The 18574-nt window shown below is 40.4% G+C and overlaps 1 protein-coding gene and 1 long non-coding RNA gene across 4 annotated transcripts in view; one reads left to right on the forward strand and one right to left on the reverse strand.

The window, feature by feature from the left end:
- LOC105384034 overlaps nucleotides 1-18574 on the reverse strand; it is a 37065-nt gene that overhangs the window by 2942 nt on the left and 15549 nt on the right. For all 3 annotated transcript variants that reach the window (XM_048627916.1, XM_048627915.1, XM_048627914.1), the window contains exons 12-22: nucleotides 11789-11952; nucleotides 6947-7015; nucleotides 6420-6566; nucleotides 5818-5934; nucleotides 5248-5400; nucleotides 4470-4592; nucleotides 3769-4035; nucleotides 3039-3144; nucleotides 2017-2164; nucleotides 1317-1425; nucleotides 756-888 (exon numbers count right to left, since the gene is read on the reverse strand). In XM_048627916.1, coding sequence (XP_048483873.1) covers nucleotides 756-888; nucleotides 1317-1425; nucleotides 2017-2164; nucleotides 3039-3144; nucleotides 3769-4035; nucleotides 4470-4592; nucleotides 5248-5400; nucleotides 5818-5934; nucleotides 6420-6566; nucleotides 6947-7015; nucleotides 11789-11952 — 1536 coding nt within the window. The remainder of the gene's footprint in view (nucleotides 1-755; nucleotides 889-1316; nucleotides 1426-2016; nucleotides 2165-3038; nucleotides 3145-3768; nucleotides 4036-4469; nucleotides 4593-5247; nucleotides 5401-5817; nucleotides 5935-6419; nucleotides 6567-6946; nucleotides 7016-11788; nucleotides 11953-18574) is intronic.
- LOC119691151 lies at nucleotides 12999-17407 on the forward strand. Its single transcript, XR_007267391.1, has 3 exons — nucleotides 12999-13140; nucleotides 13259-13365; nucleotides 17224-17407. It is a non-coding gene; the product is annotated as an uncharacterized LOC119691151 (long non-coding RNA).

The following is an 18574-nucleotide window of genomic DNA, read 5'->3' on the forward strand; positions in this document are numbered from 1 at the left end:
TGGCAAAGTGAAGTCTATCAATGTGACGCATATTTTATTCTTAAAAGTGCCTCATAATATGGCATTGTCAAAAATAATTAAAGTTGAAATTAAATTCACATTTGAAATAAATAACAAGAACGATGTGTAATTGCAGCTCTTTATAATTCCACATAAGTAATATTGATCTTGACCTTGAGACCCTTGACTGATCGGTGACAGCCACCGACCGCCCAAATTGTTTTCGATTATGTGTCACATGATATTGACTACTATTTCTTTCGAACAAGGATCAAAATGCAAGTGCTTTGTTTAAGGCACTGATTCGGGTGTTTCCGGGAATACGACAGTTTGCGAAGATTTGCATGCGCATTATTAATATGGGAGAACTGTATGGGAAAGAATGCTATATTATGTATGTTCTATTTAGTTGTGCTTCAACTTTTGTTTTACAAGTCTTGGAAATTAGCATTTAGTATTAGATTAAAGTCAACATCAAATGAATTTATTCATCGTATAAATATTTTTAAAAATCTGATGAACACCAATTTTTACCCGACTGCCGAAGGAGGAGGGTACCTAATGTTTTTTACAAACTACTCTCCGTTCTTCTATTACTTTGTGTGTAGTGTGTGACTGCAGCTATATAAGTAGCTATACACTTTTGAACCTTGTCAATCTAACAAACCGCCTATCCATACATTGAAGCATTGACGGTTCCTCAGTTTGACAAGGTACAGAAGTGTATAAGAACTTATGCAGCTGACCGTACATACCGACTAGTCGCTTGCGCCCGCGGGCGGCCTGCAGCAGGTCGCCGACGGCCTCGGAGCGGTCGCTGGCGACCTCCGACACGTCGCTGGGCACGGAGCCCGAGCGACCGCGGCTGCTGAATATAGACTCCATGCGCTGTGGACAGTGGAAGGGAAATAGTTTTTACTCGCTGAAAGACCATGTGTATTTTTTTTTTAATTTCACATCACACTTATATTACAAACACGTACTGTAACCCCATTACTGATAGAAAAGTTATAGAACGTTTTAGCTATTGAACTTTACTGTTTTGTCTGTTTTCTGACAGAGAGGCACAAAACAATAGCTAAAACGTCCTATAACTTTTCTATGAATAAGGTCGTTTGTTCACCGCACGACGTCAACGTCGCGTCATGAGAACATAAGAACATTGAGGGCGTGCGGTGGACAAACGACCTAAGGGGGTTTAACTACAAATCGGATATTGATGAAATTTGGAATTCAGGCAGCTGACGACCTGGATTAACACATGATCTACACATACAACTATTTAGTTATGTTATTAGAAATGTATAATATAGTACTTCATAGTAAGGCCAGTCCTTCTCGTCGCTGCGGCGCTCCTTGATGTCCATGTACTTGGTCATGATGTCCAGGTAGCGGAACCACCCGCCGTAGCCCTTCTTCTTATTACTGCAAAATTAAGAAACGAAGAAAATATCTTTATAAAAAAATATATTATGAAAAAAATACAGTTTTGTAAACACTGTCAATAAGGTTTATTTTGGTTTCAGTACTATCACTGAAGCGTCTAGAATTGGCCAAAATATCTTGAATTTTGCATGTAGTATGTAGGCAGTAAACAGAACTTGCATAATTTGGGTGCCGCTCATATTTAGTCGTTTATAATGAATGTAAAGACAAAGTTAAGTTTTGTGCACAAAAAAATACTATCTTATCTTCCTCCGTCTAGTTTTATGAACCGTTTCTGCTATAGGTGGACACTTATCTCTATTGCCGACTGTACTCACGTATACGTGGGGTCGTGTTCCGTTAGTTCCCTGTCGATGGCGGCCCACACCGCGCTGCGCGGCTTGTTGCCGAACCAGTGCCGGTGCTTCTGCAGCATGGGGTCAGTTGTCTCTACAGGGTGTTGCAAAAACGGTATACTAAGCGAATTTCCAAAACTCGTAGAACAAAAGTTGTTCAGAATGACCCTCTGAGTCACCCTCTTTCGGCTTAGTATACCCTTTTTACAACACCCTGTATTGCTAGTGTACTCACGTGTACGTCGGATCATGTTCAGTTAGTTCCCTGTCGATGGCGGCCCACACCTCGCTGCGCGGCTTGTTGCCGAACCAGTGCCGGTGCTTCTGGTACAGCTGCAGCATCAGGTCGGTTGATTCTTCCGTCCAGGTGTACTCTTCCATGTCTGGGAAGGATACGGAACGAGGCTTGAGAAATGCAACACTTTTAAAGGATAGCGGAATTGGTTTCTTTGTGGGCAATCCTGAATGGACAGCTTTTACAAGAATTCTAGCTATCCTAATCCTAACTTATTCCTAACTTTTAATATTATAAATGCGAAAGTAACTGTGTCTGTCTGTCTGTTACTCTTTCACGCCAAAACTACTGAACGGATGTGAATGAAATTTGGTATACAGATAGTCTAGACCCTGAGAAAGAACATAGGATACTTTTTAACGTGGATTTCCCACGGGAAAACTTTTTAAGGCGATTCGAAGCTCGCGGGAATAGCTAGATAGAGAGTAAAGGATTCTATTCTATTCTATTCTCTGTGGGGGTGTAAGTACCTGCACCTGGCTCTCTCGAGTGGAAACTTTGTGCATATCCCCAAGGTCTAAACTGCCTTCCTAAGCTTGGACCATTTCCCACCACGCTGGTCCACTGCGGGTTGGTGGGTTCACATAAATCTAGATGTGCTAGATCTAGATATGCAGGTTTCCTCACGATGTTTTCCTTCACCGTAAGAGCGATGGTATACATTGTACTTAAGTTAAAAGAACTCATTGGTACATGTCAGCGCCGGGATTCGAACCCGCATCTCTTGATTGAGAAGCGGGCCCTCACCCGACTGAGCTACCACCGCTCGAGTAAAGGATTGACTCCATTGGGTGAGGATAAACTTACATAAGAGTTCTGTACTTACATACATAATACATACATTATGAAAATAATATGCTAACTACGGCATAAATGCGAAATGTATGCAACAATATTTTTTTCGTTCAATACGGTATTTCCAATAAAAACAAACTGATTAAGACTAAGAATCGTAAAGTTACCATCTTCAAAGTTGAGGTCGAGAGGAATGAGCAAGCTCTTGGAGGCGTCCCTGCCGCGCGCCGCCGCCGGGCTGTCCGCGTCCTCGCCGAATATTCGGTGCATTTTCTGTCAAATGTGTCAATGTGAATTTTCATTTCCGTATATTTTATAGTATAGGGGTACAAAATGTTCATTACTTGTTTTAGTGACAAACACAAGATAAATTAATTAGACTTTATCATCGATATGCTAAGCTGTAGTGTTATATTTAGTGTTTGTGGGTTCAGATAAGTCCTGAAAGGGCCCAAGTTAGAGGTAGCAGTAACATATTATGTGCCTGATGCAAGATGACTGTATAAATATGGAAGAATCAATAAAAAAGGAATTATCAAGATCGTGCCCAAAGGAGATCCGTATCTATCTACCGCTCTGGGAAACAGAAGACACAGAATGCATAATTTAGTCACAACAACAAAAAACTAATCTCAAAGAACGGCCAATACTATTCTTCACATCGTTCTTCAACAGCGCCCGATACCGCGCCTTCAACACATGCATTTCCGTCTGGCACTGCTGTCTAATCACGGCACTCGAGTGGCTCTCATCGTATGCATATGGATAAAGCTTAAGAGATCGTGCCCAATAGAGATATTATGTAATCTTAGCCTACCGCTCTCGTATGTACAAATTACACGCTAAAAATGACACAAAAGGATTACAGAAACTTAGTCACAACAACAAAAAACTAACCTCAAAGAACGGCCAGCTACTATTCTTCACATCATTCTTCAACAGCGCCCGATACCGCGCCTTCAACACATGCATCTCCGTCTGGCACTGCTGACCAATCACGGCACTCGAGTGGCTCTCGTCGTTGAACTCGTCGCTAATGGCGTCCCACACGGCGGCTTGGTCGTGGACGAGGTCGAAGCGGTGTTTGTGCCGCTCGTAGACGTCTAGTAAAAGGTCCACGTTGGCCTTCGACCAGAGGTACGTGGAGAATAGTTCGGACATGCGCTGTGGAATGGGGAGTTTGTTTAGTAATAAAATAAATTTTAAATATAAATGCGTGTAAGATACGTAGTTGGGAGAAGGCAGGTCAACGACAGAATGTTATGACGCTCTTTGGTTGAAGATTATAACCACCAGCAGTCGACGATTATTGTGGGCTTGGGTGCTGATAGCATATGGAACTAAATGCCTAAAGGTAACCATATTTTTTTGCTTTTTATTGATACATGTTTTATGTCTGACAAAGTTAACCTTCCAATCCGCACGGCACAGTTATCCACGTAAATAAAAGGCAATTTGCGACAAACACGGCGACGTGATTGGTGGAACGTACTTTAAAAGAGTTTATCTACATCAATAAAGATGCCGTGAAACCAGGTCAGGTGCATTTAAATGTCTCTTATTTCTAATTAAATAATGCGTCAATAATAACAACTCACTCTGAACAGCGGCCACGCCTTGGCCGCCTCGTCGTCTCGCATCAGCTTGTTGTACTTCTGCTTCAGCTCCGACATCTTCTGGCTGCAAGACTTCGGCGTCACGATGTCTTCTTGGTGTATTGCCTGAAAAAGTATTTAAGTATTTATTTATTTATGGCATAAATGGTGCAACACCCTGTATGTGACTCACATTGTTGATGCTCTGTGAGACGGCGGCCCACACGCGCGCCGGCGCCTCGCCCGCCTCCAGCCGGTGTATGTTGGTGCAACACCCTGTATGTGACTCACATTGTTGATGCTCTGTGAGACGGCGGCCCACACGCGCGCCGGCGCCTCGCCCGCCTCCAGCCGGTGTATGTTGGTGCAACACCCTGTATGTGACTCACATTGTTGATGCTCTGTGAGACGGCGGCCCACACGCGCGCCGGCGCCTCGCCCGCCTCTAGTCGGTGTATGTTGGTGCAACACCCTGTATGTGACTCACATTGTTGATGCTCTGTGAGACGGCGGCCCACACGCGCGCCGGCGCCTCGCCCGCCTCCAGCCGGTGTATGTTGGTGCAACACCCTGTATGTGACTCACATTGTTGATGCTCTGTGAGACGGCGGCCCACACGCGCGCCGGCGCCTCGCCCGCCTCTAGTCGGTGTATGTTGGTGCAACACCCTGTATGTGACTCACATTGTTGATGCTCTGTGAGACGGCGGCCCACACGCGCGCCGGCGCCTCGCCCGCCTCCAGCCGGTGTATGTTGGTGCAACACCCTGTATGTGACTCACATTGTTGATGCTCTGTGAGACGGCGGCCCACACGCGCGCCGGCGCCTCGCCCGCCTCTAGTCGGTGTATGTTGGCCTGGTACATCGCCAGTAGCAGCTGGAGGGTGCGGTTCGGCCATGGGGTGGATTTTGTGCCGAAGATCTTGTCCATTTGCTGGGGGGAGGGTTTGATGTTAGTTTATATATATTCGTATATACGTTGGGTTTGTGTGTACTTTGCATGCGAGAGAACTTAAGCTTGCATCTTTGACATTAACAACAACATAAATTATGGTTCCAAGTTTGATTAGGAGATAGAAGACGATCACCTATTATCCTGCGCCTACCTCTCCCCAGTCATCCGTCTTATGGCCATTTTCAAGATCCACTACAACACAACATGTCTTCCTCATCCAGCCACTAATAACAAACTCTATTTATTTAGTCACAATATATTAGGGGCCGGTTATGTGAGTGATGGAACAGACAAAGCTCCTGTGCACTACGCACACATTTGAGCAAATAATATCAAGGAGATTAGCGGCCGTAGTCCAAATTCGTTTAGGAGGACATTACTATAATGATTACTCACGGGGAAGAAGACCCAGTTGTGGTCGTGTTTCCGCATCGCCAGCGACTTGTACTTGATGAGCAGCGACTGCATCTTGGCCTCGCACTTCGCCGCCGACAGTCCCGCGTCCGGGACCCGCTGGGGATGCAACATTTATAATACATTTATTACTTATTTATAATGTGTATAATACATGAGCACAATAATAAAGATAGCAATATTAAAAGCTCGAATAGTATAAAAGACGCCGGTTAAATCGTCTCGCGGGCATGGCGGTCCGCATATTGCACGAGAGACGAGGCGGCATCGCGGCATGCCTTAACTAAATTTTCTATATGCAAATCCAGGTTGACACAACCCACCTGTCACACGCCTCGGCGAGGCATGCCTCGGGTTTGCTAGAACGCGATCCAATGCTCGGTTTGTGTGGTCATCACCGAGGGTACTTTTATACAAACCCAGCATTGGATCGCGTAAACACACTGGTGTAAACAATGTTACCTCGGCAAGTCTCTCGTCCAGATCCTTAGGATTTAGGACAGCCGATTCATCCACTATCTAGTAACCTTACTCTTATTTTGTTCACTTTTAACAGTCAAACACAGCTGGTCTACCAACGTTACCTCGGCCATTCTCTCGGCCAGTGTTCTCCAGAACCTCGGGCCGCTCTCGTCGAGGGTCCGGCTGGTGAGCTCGTACAGCTCCAGCAGCAGCTTGGTGCGCGGCGCGGACCAGCCGTCGCCGCCGCCGCCGAACGCGCGCTGCGCCCTCTGGGGGGGAAGGAGGGAATTATTGTACAGGGTAGAATAATTTAATTTGATGAAGTGCTCTTGGAACAGATCTGTCACACGGCATTCTACGAGTTAAATATCCTTGCCAACGTTAAATCTCCCCGAAATTCAACACTCATAGTCGCATCACTTTTAAAATCCCTTGTGACAGCGTAGCGTTAGGTGTGTTTATTTGTTTAGGCTTATATAAATTCCTCCTACGGTTTGACTAGTATTTCGTGAGTACAAAAATGTACAGCGAAATACGGGTGACTAGGGATTACAGTCGTGAGCATGTATGTATGTATGTAAGTATGTATGTATAAAGTTCACCTTCTATACAGTTACTTACAAATTATTGTTATAGATAGATGACTCACCGAATAGTACTGCCAATTCTTCGTTTCTTTGGCCTTGCAAACGTTCAGTCTGTTCATGAGTGCGGCTATCTAAAAATATAAACTAAATTAACTGTCATAAGAAACCAGAATTAGGGCATCAGCATGCTTCTGAATATACAGGGTGTTCGGTACATGGACAATTTTTTTTCGGTGATAGAGGAGGCCATGACCTAATTAGTAGGAGTATTTTCATAATTGCCCAAAACTTAAACGTTATTGAAATATATTTATTTTTCTAATATGTATTACCGAAAATTCATAACTTTTTTGTTCTAGTGTCATAACTTTTTTTTCTCATGTCATAACTTTTTGTTCTCATGACATAAATTTTTTGTTCCCATGTCATAACTTTTTTGTTCTCATGTCATTATTAAGGTTTTATGGGATTCTTGAATAAAAACTTGAGATTTCTGTTATTTCGTTTATTTAACATAAAGCACACGTTTACGGCAGAACACACAGTGAAGGAGGAGTTTGCATAGATAGTGCTGCCACCTAGTGACAAGAATTCGAACTATAAACTTTTACTTTTTTAATACTCCCACTAAAAGTTTATCAACTTACAATAACAACATCTCACTTTCTGACTACTAACAATTTTAAATATTTGCTTAAAACTAACAATGGTACAATATATGACTTCTCAGATAAGCAAAAACTTGAGCAGGCAGAGGTTTAGTTAAAATGTCTGCTAATTGTTCATTACTTGGTACATACTCAACCTTAATTAAACCTAACTCTACCTTTTCCCTAATGAAATTATATTTTACATCTATGTGTTTAGTTCTCTTGTGATAAGAAGGATTGTTAATCAGTTTGATGGCACTCTGGTTATCAACACACAGTGTAATACAATTATAGTTTTCACCTAACTCTGACAATAATTGTTTTAACCACAATATTTCCTTAGCCGATTCACAAGCAGCTACAAATTCTGCCTCAGTGGTAGAGAGAGCAATGGTCTTTTGTTTTTGACTACACCAAGTGATTGGTCCACCATTCATTTGGAAAATATAACCTGTAGTAGACTTTCTCGTATCTACATCACTAGCAAAGTCGGAATCTGAATACCCGATGAGATCATTGCTTTCTCCATACTTAATAAAATAATCTTTAGTATCAATTAAGTACCTTATTACACGTTTAATAGCATTTACATGCTGCTGACTGGGATTATTCACATATCTGCTCAATACATTTACTGCAAAACATATATCAGGCCTGGAAACAGAGCACAAAAACAACAATGAGCCTATAGCTTCTCTGTATGGAAAATTTGATGTACTTTCATCTTCATTCTTTGAAATGACAACATTTACATCTGCAGGAGTACTTACTGCATTTGCATTACACATAGAAAACTTCTGAATAACCTGTCTGATGTAATCACTTTGACAAATACATATACAATCATTTAATCTTTTGATTTCCATGCCCACAAAATATGTTAAATTTAATTCTTTAATTTTAAATTCTTGTTTTAAACAGTCAATTATTTCTTTTATAATTAATTTACTCTCAGATACAATCAGCGCATCATCAACATACAGTATTAATATAACTTTGACTTGCTTAAAGATGCCTACATAAATACAGCTATCAGCTTGACATTGTATAAAACCATACTTCTTTAAAAAATCTGTGAATCTTTTGTTCCAACATCTAGATGCCTGTTTTAAACCATACAATGACTTATGTAATCTTAATACATATTTACTATTTATGTGCAAACCCTCAGGTATACTTATATAAATTTCTTCTTCAAGGTAACCATTAAGAAATGCTGTCTTAACATCAAATTGTTGAATTTCTAAGTTATACTTTGCTGCAATAGAAAGAATAATTCTTATAGAATCATACCTGGTGGTTGGCGAAAATATCTCTTCATAATCAACCCCTTTTATTTGACTAAAGCCTCGTGCACACAGACGAGCTTTATAACGAGAAACTTGACCGTTCTCATCTTTCTTGATGGCAAATACCCACTTAGTAGTGAGGGTTCGCTGACCCGAGTTTTCAACCTTGGACCAAGTTTCATTTTCTTCTAATGCCATTAGTTCTTCCTTTATGGCCTCGGACCATTCTTCCTTCTGTGGACTTTCCATTGCCTCTTGATATGTCTGTGGCAATGATAACTCGACAATATTTGCCTCAAGTTGTCTATTTCTTCGTGGTCTCAAATTTACATGACACGGCTCTGTATCTTCTATTTCTTGAGATGGCTCATAGGTAACATCATCACTGTTACAACTCAGCATACTATCTTCATTTTCTATTGATAAGCTATCCACCAGTGTGCTGTCTTCCACACTTATCTCTGCCAATTCTTGGCTATTTCCATCATTTATGTTTTCTTCATCACTTATACATATCTGTGCCATATTTTTCTTCATTTGCAGATGTTCATTTTCATCAAATATGACATTTCTTGACACTTTAATCTGTTTGGTACTCATGTTGTACATTCTGTAATTGGTATTATCATACCCTACTAGTATCATTTTCTCACTCTTCTTGTCCAGCTTAGTTCTCAGCTGATCTGGAACATGAACATAACCAATGCTGCCAAATACCTTCACATGACCTAGAAGTGGTTTCACTCCGTTCCATAGTTCATAAGGTGTCTTATTTGGAGTTTGGCTTGAAGACGTCCTGTTCAATATGTAAACTGCACAGTTTACAGCTTCAGCCCATAAGTTCAACGGGACATTTCTTGCATACAACATGGAGCGGGCACTCTCCACTATTGTTCGCAGCTCCCTCTCTGCACGACCATTTTGTTCAGGTGTGTATGGTGCTGTGAACTCATGAAATATGCCTTCTTTCTCCACATATTCCTTGTACGCTTTATTCACATACTCTCCTCCATTGTCTGTGTGAAGTATCTTTACACAATGGGCAAACTTGTTCTTGATAATAGCGTTATATTTCTTAAAGTACTCTAATACATCACTTTTATTTTTCATAAAATATACATGCCTGTAACTTGTAGCTGCATCTTTGAATAATACAAAGTATCTCAGACCTTGAACTGACGTGTGACTCATAGGACCGCAGACATCACTGTATACTAAGTCTCCAGGCTGTAGTTCTCCTCGTATGGATTTTTGAAATGGAAGCCGACTTTGTTTTCCATATGCACATGCTTCACAGACAAAATCACTTTCACTATTGTCAATGTTCAAACCTTCAATAACATTTTGGGCACTCATATTCAGTAATTGCTTCAGGTTAATATGTCCAAGTCTTTCATGCCACTTTTTAATGTCACTGTGAGCACTTTGAACTATGTTACAAGAGTCCGGTATCACTGTTTCTATTTGTAACTTATACAAGTTGTTTTCTGTAATTTTTGCACTCATCACTACTTCTTTTTCTTTATATATTAAAGCATTGGGGTGCTTCTTGATGATAGTGTACCCTCTGCGAACTATCACACCTTCAGAAAATAGGTTTCTTCTTAAGCTAGGCACATACAATACACCCTGCAGCATGCTGTGCTCCCACTGTCCATTGACCAATCTTTTTATCATAACTTTTCCTATACCCCTGACTTCGACAGACTGCTTGTTTCCTAATGTTAATGATTTTTGATTGCATTGGACAAGCTCTTCAAAAAAATCCTTTCTAAAAGTCATATGAGCAGATGCACCGCTGTCCAAGATCCAAGTATTCTCTTCAACTTCACTTAAGTTGGTTTCTACATTAAATGCCAACATTGTATTATCACTGGTTGGTTTCTTGGTGCCTCTCCTTGGAGCACGACATTCTCTGGAGAAATGACCTCGCTTCCCACAGTTGTAACACTCAAATCGATGCTTGGTGGTTTTGTTTTGAGTCGAAGTACTAGCACTGGCCTCTTTCTGATTCTTCTGTTTTGTATTTGCAACCAGAAGGGCTGTTTCCTGTTCTTCTTCACATGTAATACTGGCTTCCTCATCCAACAGACGAGCAGTCAAATTTATGAGCGTCTGTTGCTTTGGATCTAAAGACATCCATGCTTGTCGCAATGATCTATACTTGGTAGGCAATGTTCCCAATATTTTTGTTATGATGGCCAAGTCACTAACACTCTCACCACTGTCTTTCAGCTGTTGAGCCAAGTTTTCTACCTTTGAGATGTGTTCAGCTACACTGTCACTTACAGACATTTTGTACTGGTAAAACCTTTCATGAATCAGCATTTTATTTAATTCACTTTTCTGTTCATATATTGATTCAAGTTTCATCATAATTTCTTGAGCAGTTTCACAGTTTTCTATTAGCGTGATTTGCTTGAGATCCATCGACGAGGTTAAGATGTACATTGCCATGCCATCCTTTTTTAACCAGTCACTTTCGTTCGTTGCTGGTTTAGGTATTGAAATATCTATTCCATTAGCTTTTAAGGCGCACTTAACTTGAAATTTCCATTGTCTAAAGTTGGTTCCATCAAATTTTTCCACACTCATTACACGCGACGACGCCATGGCCATATTTGAGGTTAGCCGGTTGATATTTACAATTATCTTCGTTTTCTTAGCCGTTTTCTTCTGTTCTCTAAGTTTCAGAGCTTCCTGGGCCCATAACCTATTAAGGTTTTATGGGATTCTTGAATAAAAACTTGAGATTTCTGTTATTTCGTTTATTTAACATAAAGCACACGTTTACGGCAGAACACACAGTGAAGGAGGAGTTTGCATAGATAGTGCTGCCACCTAGTGACAAGAATTCGAACTATAAACTTTTACTTTTTTAATAGTCATAACTTTTTTGTTTTTCATTTATCACGGCAAATCTTAGCCAAATAAAGAGGATATAATATTTCATCTATCTACATACCTTGGCCTCACAAGCGGGTCCGTCGATAGCCCCGCTGCCAGGCAGTGTAGCCCTCAGACTGGTGGCGATGTCCTGGTACACCGCGCTAGCCGGCTCGTGCTGCAGGCGCGGCCGATGCTCGGTGTACAGGTCTAGGAGTAGCTCCGTGTGCGCCTTGGGCCATGCTGCGGGGGCAGGGAGTGTGGGAGGTAGTTATTGTTGAGGCAGGTTGGGTTAATGGGTAGGGAGAAAGGTTCAGTGAGAGTGCGAACAATGCGATAGATCTATCGCTATCTCTAACCTTCGATTTGGACCAAGAAAAAAAACATTACGAAAATCACGGGAATCTTTAGTGTACAAAAGTGTAGCAATATAAGAGCGTATTATAGTATTACTTCAAACTCCAGAGAGTTGTCTCCATTAGGTACTCTTGCCCAAATCCTTTTAACTAATTGGTGACCCCGACATGATAAATATGTTAACGATATACATTATACATATGAAAGAAAGAAAGAAAGAAAGAAAACGTTTATTCAGTGCACTGCAAACACACACCAAATACAAACAAAAAAAAAAGTTAAAAGTACACAAAAAATAAAAATAAAAACAAGGTAGGTACAGTACAAGGTCCTGAAAACGGAAGTGGATCCTAACTTTTAATTACAATGATAAAGACTTTTCAGTTGGACTGTACAACTACAAAGGAAACAAAAACAAAACGTAGGTGTGTGTTGCCAAGCACCGAAACGGACGGCGGCTCAGCTTATGCGGTGATAGGGGTTTATACCTACTACCGCGCTGATTTTCAGCCGCTTCCCCTGTGATGCCACTGACCTAATAAATACATTAAGTATATTTATTACTAGCTGTTCCCGCGAGCTTCGCTTCGCCTTAAAAAGTTTTCCCGTGGGAATTCCGGGATAAAAAGTAGCCTATGTTCTTTCTCAGGGTCTAGACCATATGTATACCAAATTTCATTCAAATCCGTTCAGTAGTTTTGGCGTGAAAGAGTAACAGACAGACAGACAGACAGACAGACAGACAGACAGACAGACAGACACAGTTACTTTCGCATTTATAATATTAGTTAGGATATGTGTGTGTACCTATGCATGTTCTGATAGTGAGCGTACACCACGGCTGCCATTGTGAACCCGAGGTTTGCAGGTACATTCCAGTTCAAACCGGTTCGTGATTTCAGTTCCCTGTCCCCGGGCACGCGGCTTTCAGGTACAGATCACGCGACGCTGCCGCGCTGCACACTCACTACTACGTGCTAAATTACAGATTGAATAAAGTATGAAATACGCTGTGAAAAATGTGAAATGTTAAACTTTAATAAATTATAAGTAATAAGAAGTTATGTGTATGAGGTAAGTAGTCATATATTTCATAATAAATACTTACATGTTATTTAAATATTTACCTTCATGGAATTTATTTAGACACGGTGGTTTTATTCTTTTTTGACCTTGTGTACATTTATTCCAGAATGTATGCTGCGAACATAACGAACCACTACTATGTAGTAGGTAATTACACAAACATGGAGGGATGTTGTTTGAAAATTCTGTCTGCACGTCGCGAATAACACTGTTGTAAGTAGATACACCTACTTTAACTGTATATCATCACAACCAGTGGCGGCTGCACCTTAAGTGCGCCCGTGCAACGCACTACCATTTAAAAACCTTCTAAATATGTACCTTCCTTCTTCCTATACCATACTAGACTAGGTAGGTACTAGGTACGTCTAAAGAAAACTTCACAAACATACCAATATAATGGTACGTTTACACGCTTGCCAAGCCTTCGCAAGCCCCAACAATCACAAGCGTGTAAAGAGGGCGTTTGGCTTGGCTTGCGTGAGTTTGTAGGCGCTTCCTTCCGATCCAGTCGAGTGTCGGTTTTTTGACGCAGATCAAAGGGCGTTTGCGGCAAGCGCTTGCGACGCATTTACACGTTGGTCCGCGTTCAGTGGGCATTGTGATCTCGCGGCGAGTACACGTTTCCGCTCTAGCCCGCACGCTTCCGTGTACGCAAGTGCGAATTAGCGAGTGGGCCGTTTTGGTGTCTCGTAGGGAGCCTACCTTCTGGTACTAGATTTATTTTGTGCTTGTACGGACAAAATAAAAAATGAGTAGCTGGTCAAATGACGACTGTCTTTCTTTCCTCGAGCATTACCAGATGGAATCCTGCATCTGGAATCCCAAAGATGCAAATCACAAAGATAAGAAGAAACAAGCAGATGCATGGATTCGTCTCGCTCAACTTATGCAATAGCCGTCACAAGTTCGGTGTCCGCCATGCTTGGATCTATCTTGCAGACTGACGCGTTTCCAAGCGTGTAAACTCCTTTCAAACGCCAAACGAGATTTGTGGAGGCTTGGGGCTGTTTGCCGCTTGCGAAGGCTTGGCAAGCGTGTAAACGTACCATAACAACCGTAATACCTACCCTAAACAGAAATTACATAAATCATTCGAACGTTACGAGTTAAATTAAATCGAGCTGGCCTATTTTGATTTCTACTGCGAAAGAATTAGATCTTATTTTTGCTTGAACAAAAACGGCCTCGTGCGCTCGGATTGTCGCACGGAGCGAGCTCCTACACATAGTATGAAACAGGATGGAAATCGCCCGGCGCGTGAGACGGAAGATGCTCAGTACAAACTGTATGCAGTTCTAGTACCCCATCCACACGCTCGGCGAACAATGGCAAACAGCAAACAGCAAACAGCAAACACTGACGTGTGGATGGGTGTTTGTCGTTGTTTGCCTGTTTGTGTTTGTGTTCGCCAGTGTTCGGCATCGGTGTCGGTTTTTCTTGCCAGATCAAAGGATGTTCGGCAAACAGTTCGCTACGTATCCACACGTCTGGCAACGATCAGTATGCGCGCTAGCATTGCGGGAGGCGGACGTATCAACTTGCTACACTTTTTCGTTGGCGCGCATTTTTTTTTATGTATGTTCACCGATTACTCCGCCGTTTATGAACCGATTTTGAAAATTCTTTTTTTTTTGTATTGGGTTGAGCTCCCAGGTGGTCCCATTTTTTTTTCAGAATTTTATCTCACCCCTAAGGGTGGGTAAAGGGGTAAAAACAGGGTATGAATTTCCATTTTGGACACATATTAACCGATTCTAATGAAATTAAAAACATAAATATAGTTCTTGTAACAAAAAAATATGATGGTGACCTTGAGCTGATCTGATGATGGAAACGGAAGGCAGTCAAGGGAACTCCTCAACGGTATATAGCAACTACCTCGTGTTTAGGCTTGAATGATTCGTATTCATTAGTAGGACTTTTTGGTATCATTTGCATCTTACTTTTGATTAAAAATTATTGCAAATAAACTAAAAACTATAAAATAAAATAATAATTAAAAAGAAGAAGTCAGTTTTTTTTTATTATTATTATTATTATTCCACCATCGTCTTTGCTTTCTTCTTATTTTCCTTTTTTCTTTCTCTTGCTTTAATTTATTGTATAATAAAAATATGTCAACCCGAAAGTAATAGCTCGTCGTCCGCCGTGTTTGCCGGTTCGGAATGTTAGAATAGAATAGAATAGAAATATTTATTTGCTGAATATGGGTTTACAATATTAGTTGTTTTACATTAATTTGGTTCCTACATATTCTGCCTGGTAAGGCTTGCAAATTACAATAAGTGGTATTACCACTCTCAAAGCGTGCAATAAATTACATTTTATTATAAATTATTAGATAAAATTACATTAAATTAATACATAACTTACATTATAAATACCTAATTAAACTTTTATCAGTCACATCACATGCCACATTTAAATAGTATTATGTTAAAATTTATACTAAATAATAATTAAATGTCAAATAAATTAATGTCATGCCATCATATACTCGTCTAGAGAATAAAAACATTTATTTAAAAGCCACTTTGTTAATTCGCATTTGAATTTTTTATAAGGCAAGCTTTTGTACTCAATTGGCAGTTTATTATATATCCTAATACACATTACATAAGCATTATGTTTATATACATCTACCCTAATCTTCGGTAATGTTAGTTTATATGGATCTCTGCGTGACCTCTCATTTGTGTCTGATTGCTTTTTAAACAAGTCCATGTGTTCTCTAACAAATACGCATACTTCTTTTATGTACATAGAAAATATTGTTAGTACTTTTAAGGATTTGAAGAAAGGTTTACAGGATTCATCGTTCCTTATACCAACTATGGCTCGAATACATTTTTTTTGAATACGGAAAACTTTAAAGATGTCAGTTGATCGCCCCCATAATAGTAACCCATAATCATCATAATGTTATGAGCGTTCGCCGAGCATGTGGATGGCTGTTTGTGTTCGGTGATTGTGGTTGGTGTTTGGGACTTTGTTTGCTGTTTGCCGTGTTTGTGACAAACAACAAGCGTGTGGATGGGGCTTAGGATAAATTCGTGCGCCGCACGCGACCGGAAATTGCCGAAATCATACGAATGACGCCTCGGGAATCTCGGGATGCGCGGGCGGTGGCCTTGACCGGTGGCGTGACCTACGAACGATGCACTTCTCATGTCATTGTCGCAGTTTCACCTTTCGCGCGCGAATACGTAATTAATTTGTTACTCTAATTACTTATTAACTAAGAAAGTAGTAAATATTTCGTGAGTGTGTATGTGTATGTGTGTGTGTGAGTGAAAATGAGTGCAAAATACAATATGGACTTCATAAAAAGCAATAGGACATTTCAAAATAGACTGGACATTAAATCTGCTGGGCCGCCTCGGCCTTTTCTCATCTTAAAACAGGAGTGCAAAACAAAAAATTAACTTATACCTGAATTTCCAAAAGTGAAATGTACAATAAAAAGAAATGGTTATGTGGATGTGAGAGACTAAATGCTTTATTTTGCTTTCCGTGTGTTGTTTTCGTTTCGGCGGAGAAGCAATTTCGCGTCAAAAAAGGCACGCAGAATGGATTTAAAATATAAATAAGGTAAAATATACTTATAATTTATTTTACTTCCAATTGTAATAGGTACCTAATCTATTTTTCTTCCAAAATTTACTAAACCCATAAAGTGCACTACCGGGTATCTGAGGCACCAGCCGCCACTGATCACAACCTATCACTTCCCCATTGCTGGGGCACGGTTCTCCTTCCAATGAAGGAAGGGTTTAGGCCTAGTCCACCACGGTGGCCTAGTGCGAGTGTATAATATACATAAGTACCTACTGTATGATATATAATAAAACTAAACAACATGGCGTGTACCAGGAGACATAAAAACAACTATGATTAACAAAAACAAAAAAATAATTAAAAAATAATAATTATAAATATTGATATTTGAAAATGAAATTATTTGTAGGTATATGACATGAGAAACTCGGACGACCGTTATCAATCAGACTTTTGTTTTGCTAGCAATGATTTTTTGAGCTTAGTCTTAAATGATTGCACGGTTTTCAGGTCGCGCAGACTAGGATCCAACCTATTCCAACAATGAGTGGAGTTGAAGGAGAACGAGCCCATGAATGCTGCAGACTTGTGCTGTGGAGTCAGGAGCAAGTACGAGGACGCCCTGGTGCGGTGAGAGTTGAAGTCACGTGACCACCGTAACTTGTTATACAAATATTCAGGCACCCTTTTTTGTATGATAGAATAGAATAGAATAGAATATTTATTCAGAAAATACTTAATGCTAAATGTGATTTACAATAATAGGTCAACTCTTAATGCTAAAGGTAGTTTAAAATGCTGATCTGAACTAGGAAATAACAGAGTTTTTCCTGTATTTCAGATGGAAAAGCTCTAAATTAAACAATTTTAGAATCTAAATTAAATAATCTTAGAACAGAAAATATTAAGTAATCTTACTTTCTAAATGTTTTATGTTAGATTTATTATAAACAAGGCAATTTATGTTAGGTGTAGGTAATTATATAAGTTAAAAGTATTGTTTAGTTATACACTAATAATAATAAGTTAAATTAACGGTAACAATTCTCACTTGACAATAGTTAATAAGTTCTCTGTATCTTCGTAGGACATCTCTTGTAGAGATTTCTGGAGAACGTTCTTACACTTGGTGTAAGTTAACGGGTAGAGGACTAATTTAGCATTTAACCTATTGTAAAGGATTGGTCCCAAGAACAAGTAAAACCTAGATGTTAACGCATGTTTGGTTGTTTTTATTGTGCAAACTTTATCTACTCTCCTTTTGTTTGTTAATTCTGGGCTGTAGGGAAGTGCCGTGTGCTGTTTTAAAACTATACTTGAAATAAATAACTGGCGGACTGTTAGTACTTTGCATGATTCATATAGAAGTTTCGTCGGATAACGGAAAGGGCGAAATGTTGAGACTTTAAGAACTGCTCTTTGAGCTCTTTCGATTCTCAATAATAAGGTTTTAGCCGAGCCACCCCACGAAGTGATACAGTATGTTAATACTGATTGGCACAGCGCAAAGTAGACTTGCCTGATAATTTTGGAATCTGATATAAAACGAAGCTTTTTAAATACATGTCGTATCCGGTCAAACGGAAGTCCCGGTCGGAACGTCAAACGTGTCACGTGACAGCACAGCAGCGTCACCAGATCACGTGACTGCACAGCAGCGCCGCCGCCCCGTCACGTGGCATGTTTCGACAGAGTCTTGGTGGCGACCGGCCGCCCAGCGGAGCTCACTTCTCGTTGGAGCGCCAGTCGCGAAGCACCTTGGAACTGTCCCTCGTTCCGTACCCAGTTTGTGAAGTGTCTGTGTGTGAATATTATAGCCTAGCATTTGATTTGTACAGTGTCCGTTAAATTAAAATAAAGT

The sequence above is a fragment of the Plutella xylostella genome, chromosome 19 (genome assembly GCF_932276165.1).
Source record: "Plutella xylostella chromosome 19, ilPluXylo3.1, whole genome shotgun sequence".
Taxonomy (NCBI): Eukaryota; Metazoa; Arthropoda; class Insecta; order Lepidoptera; family Plutellidae; genus Plutella; species Plutella xylostella.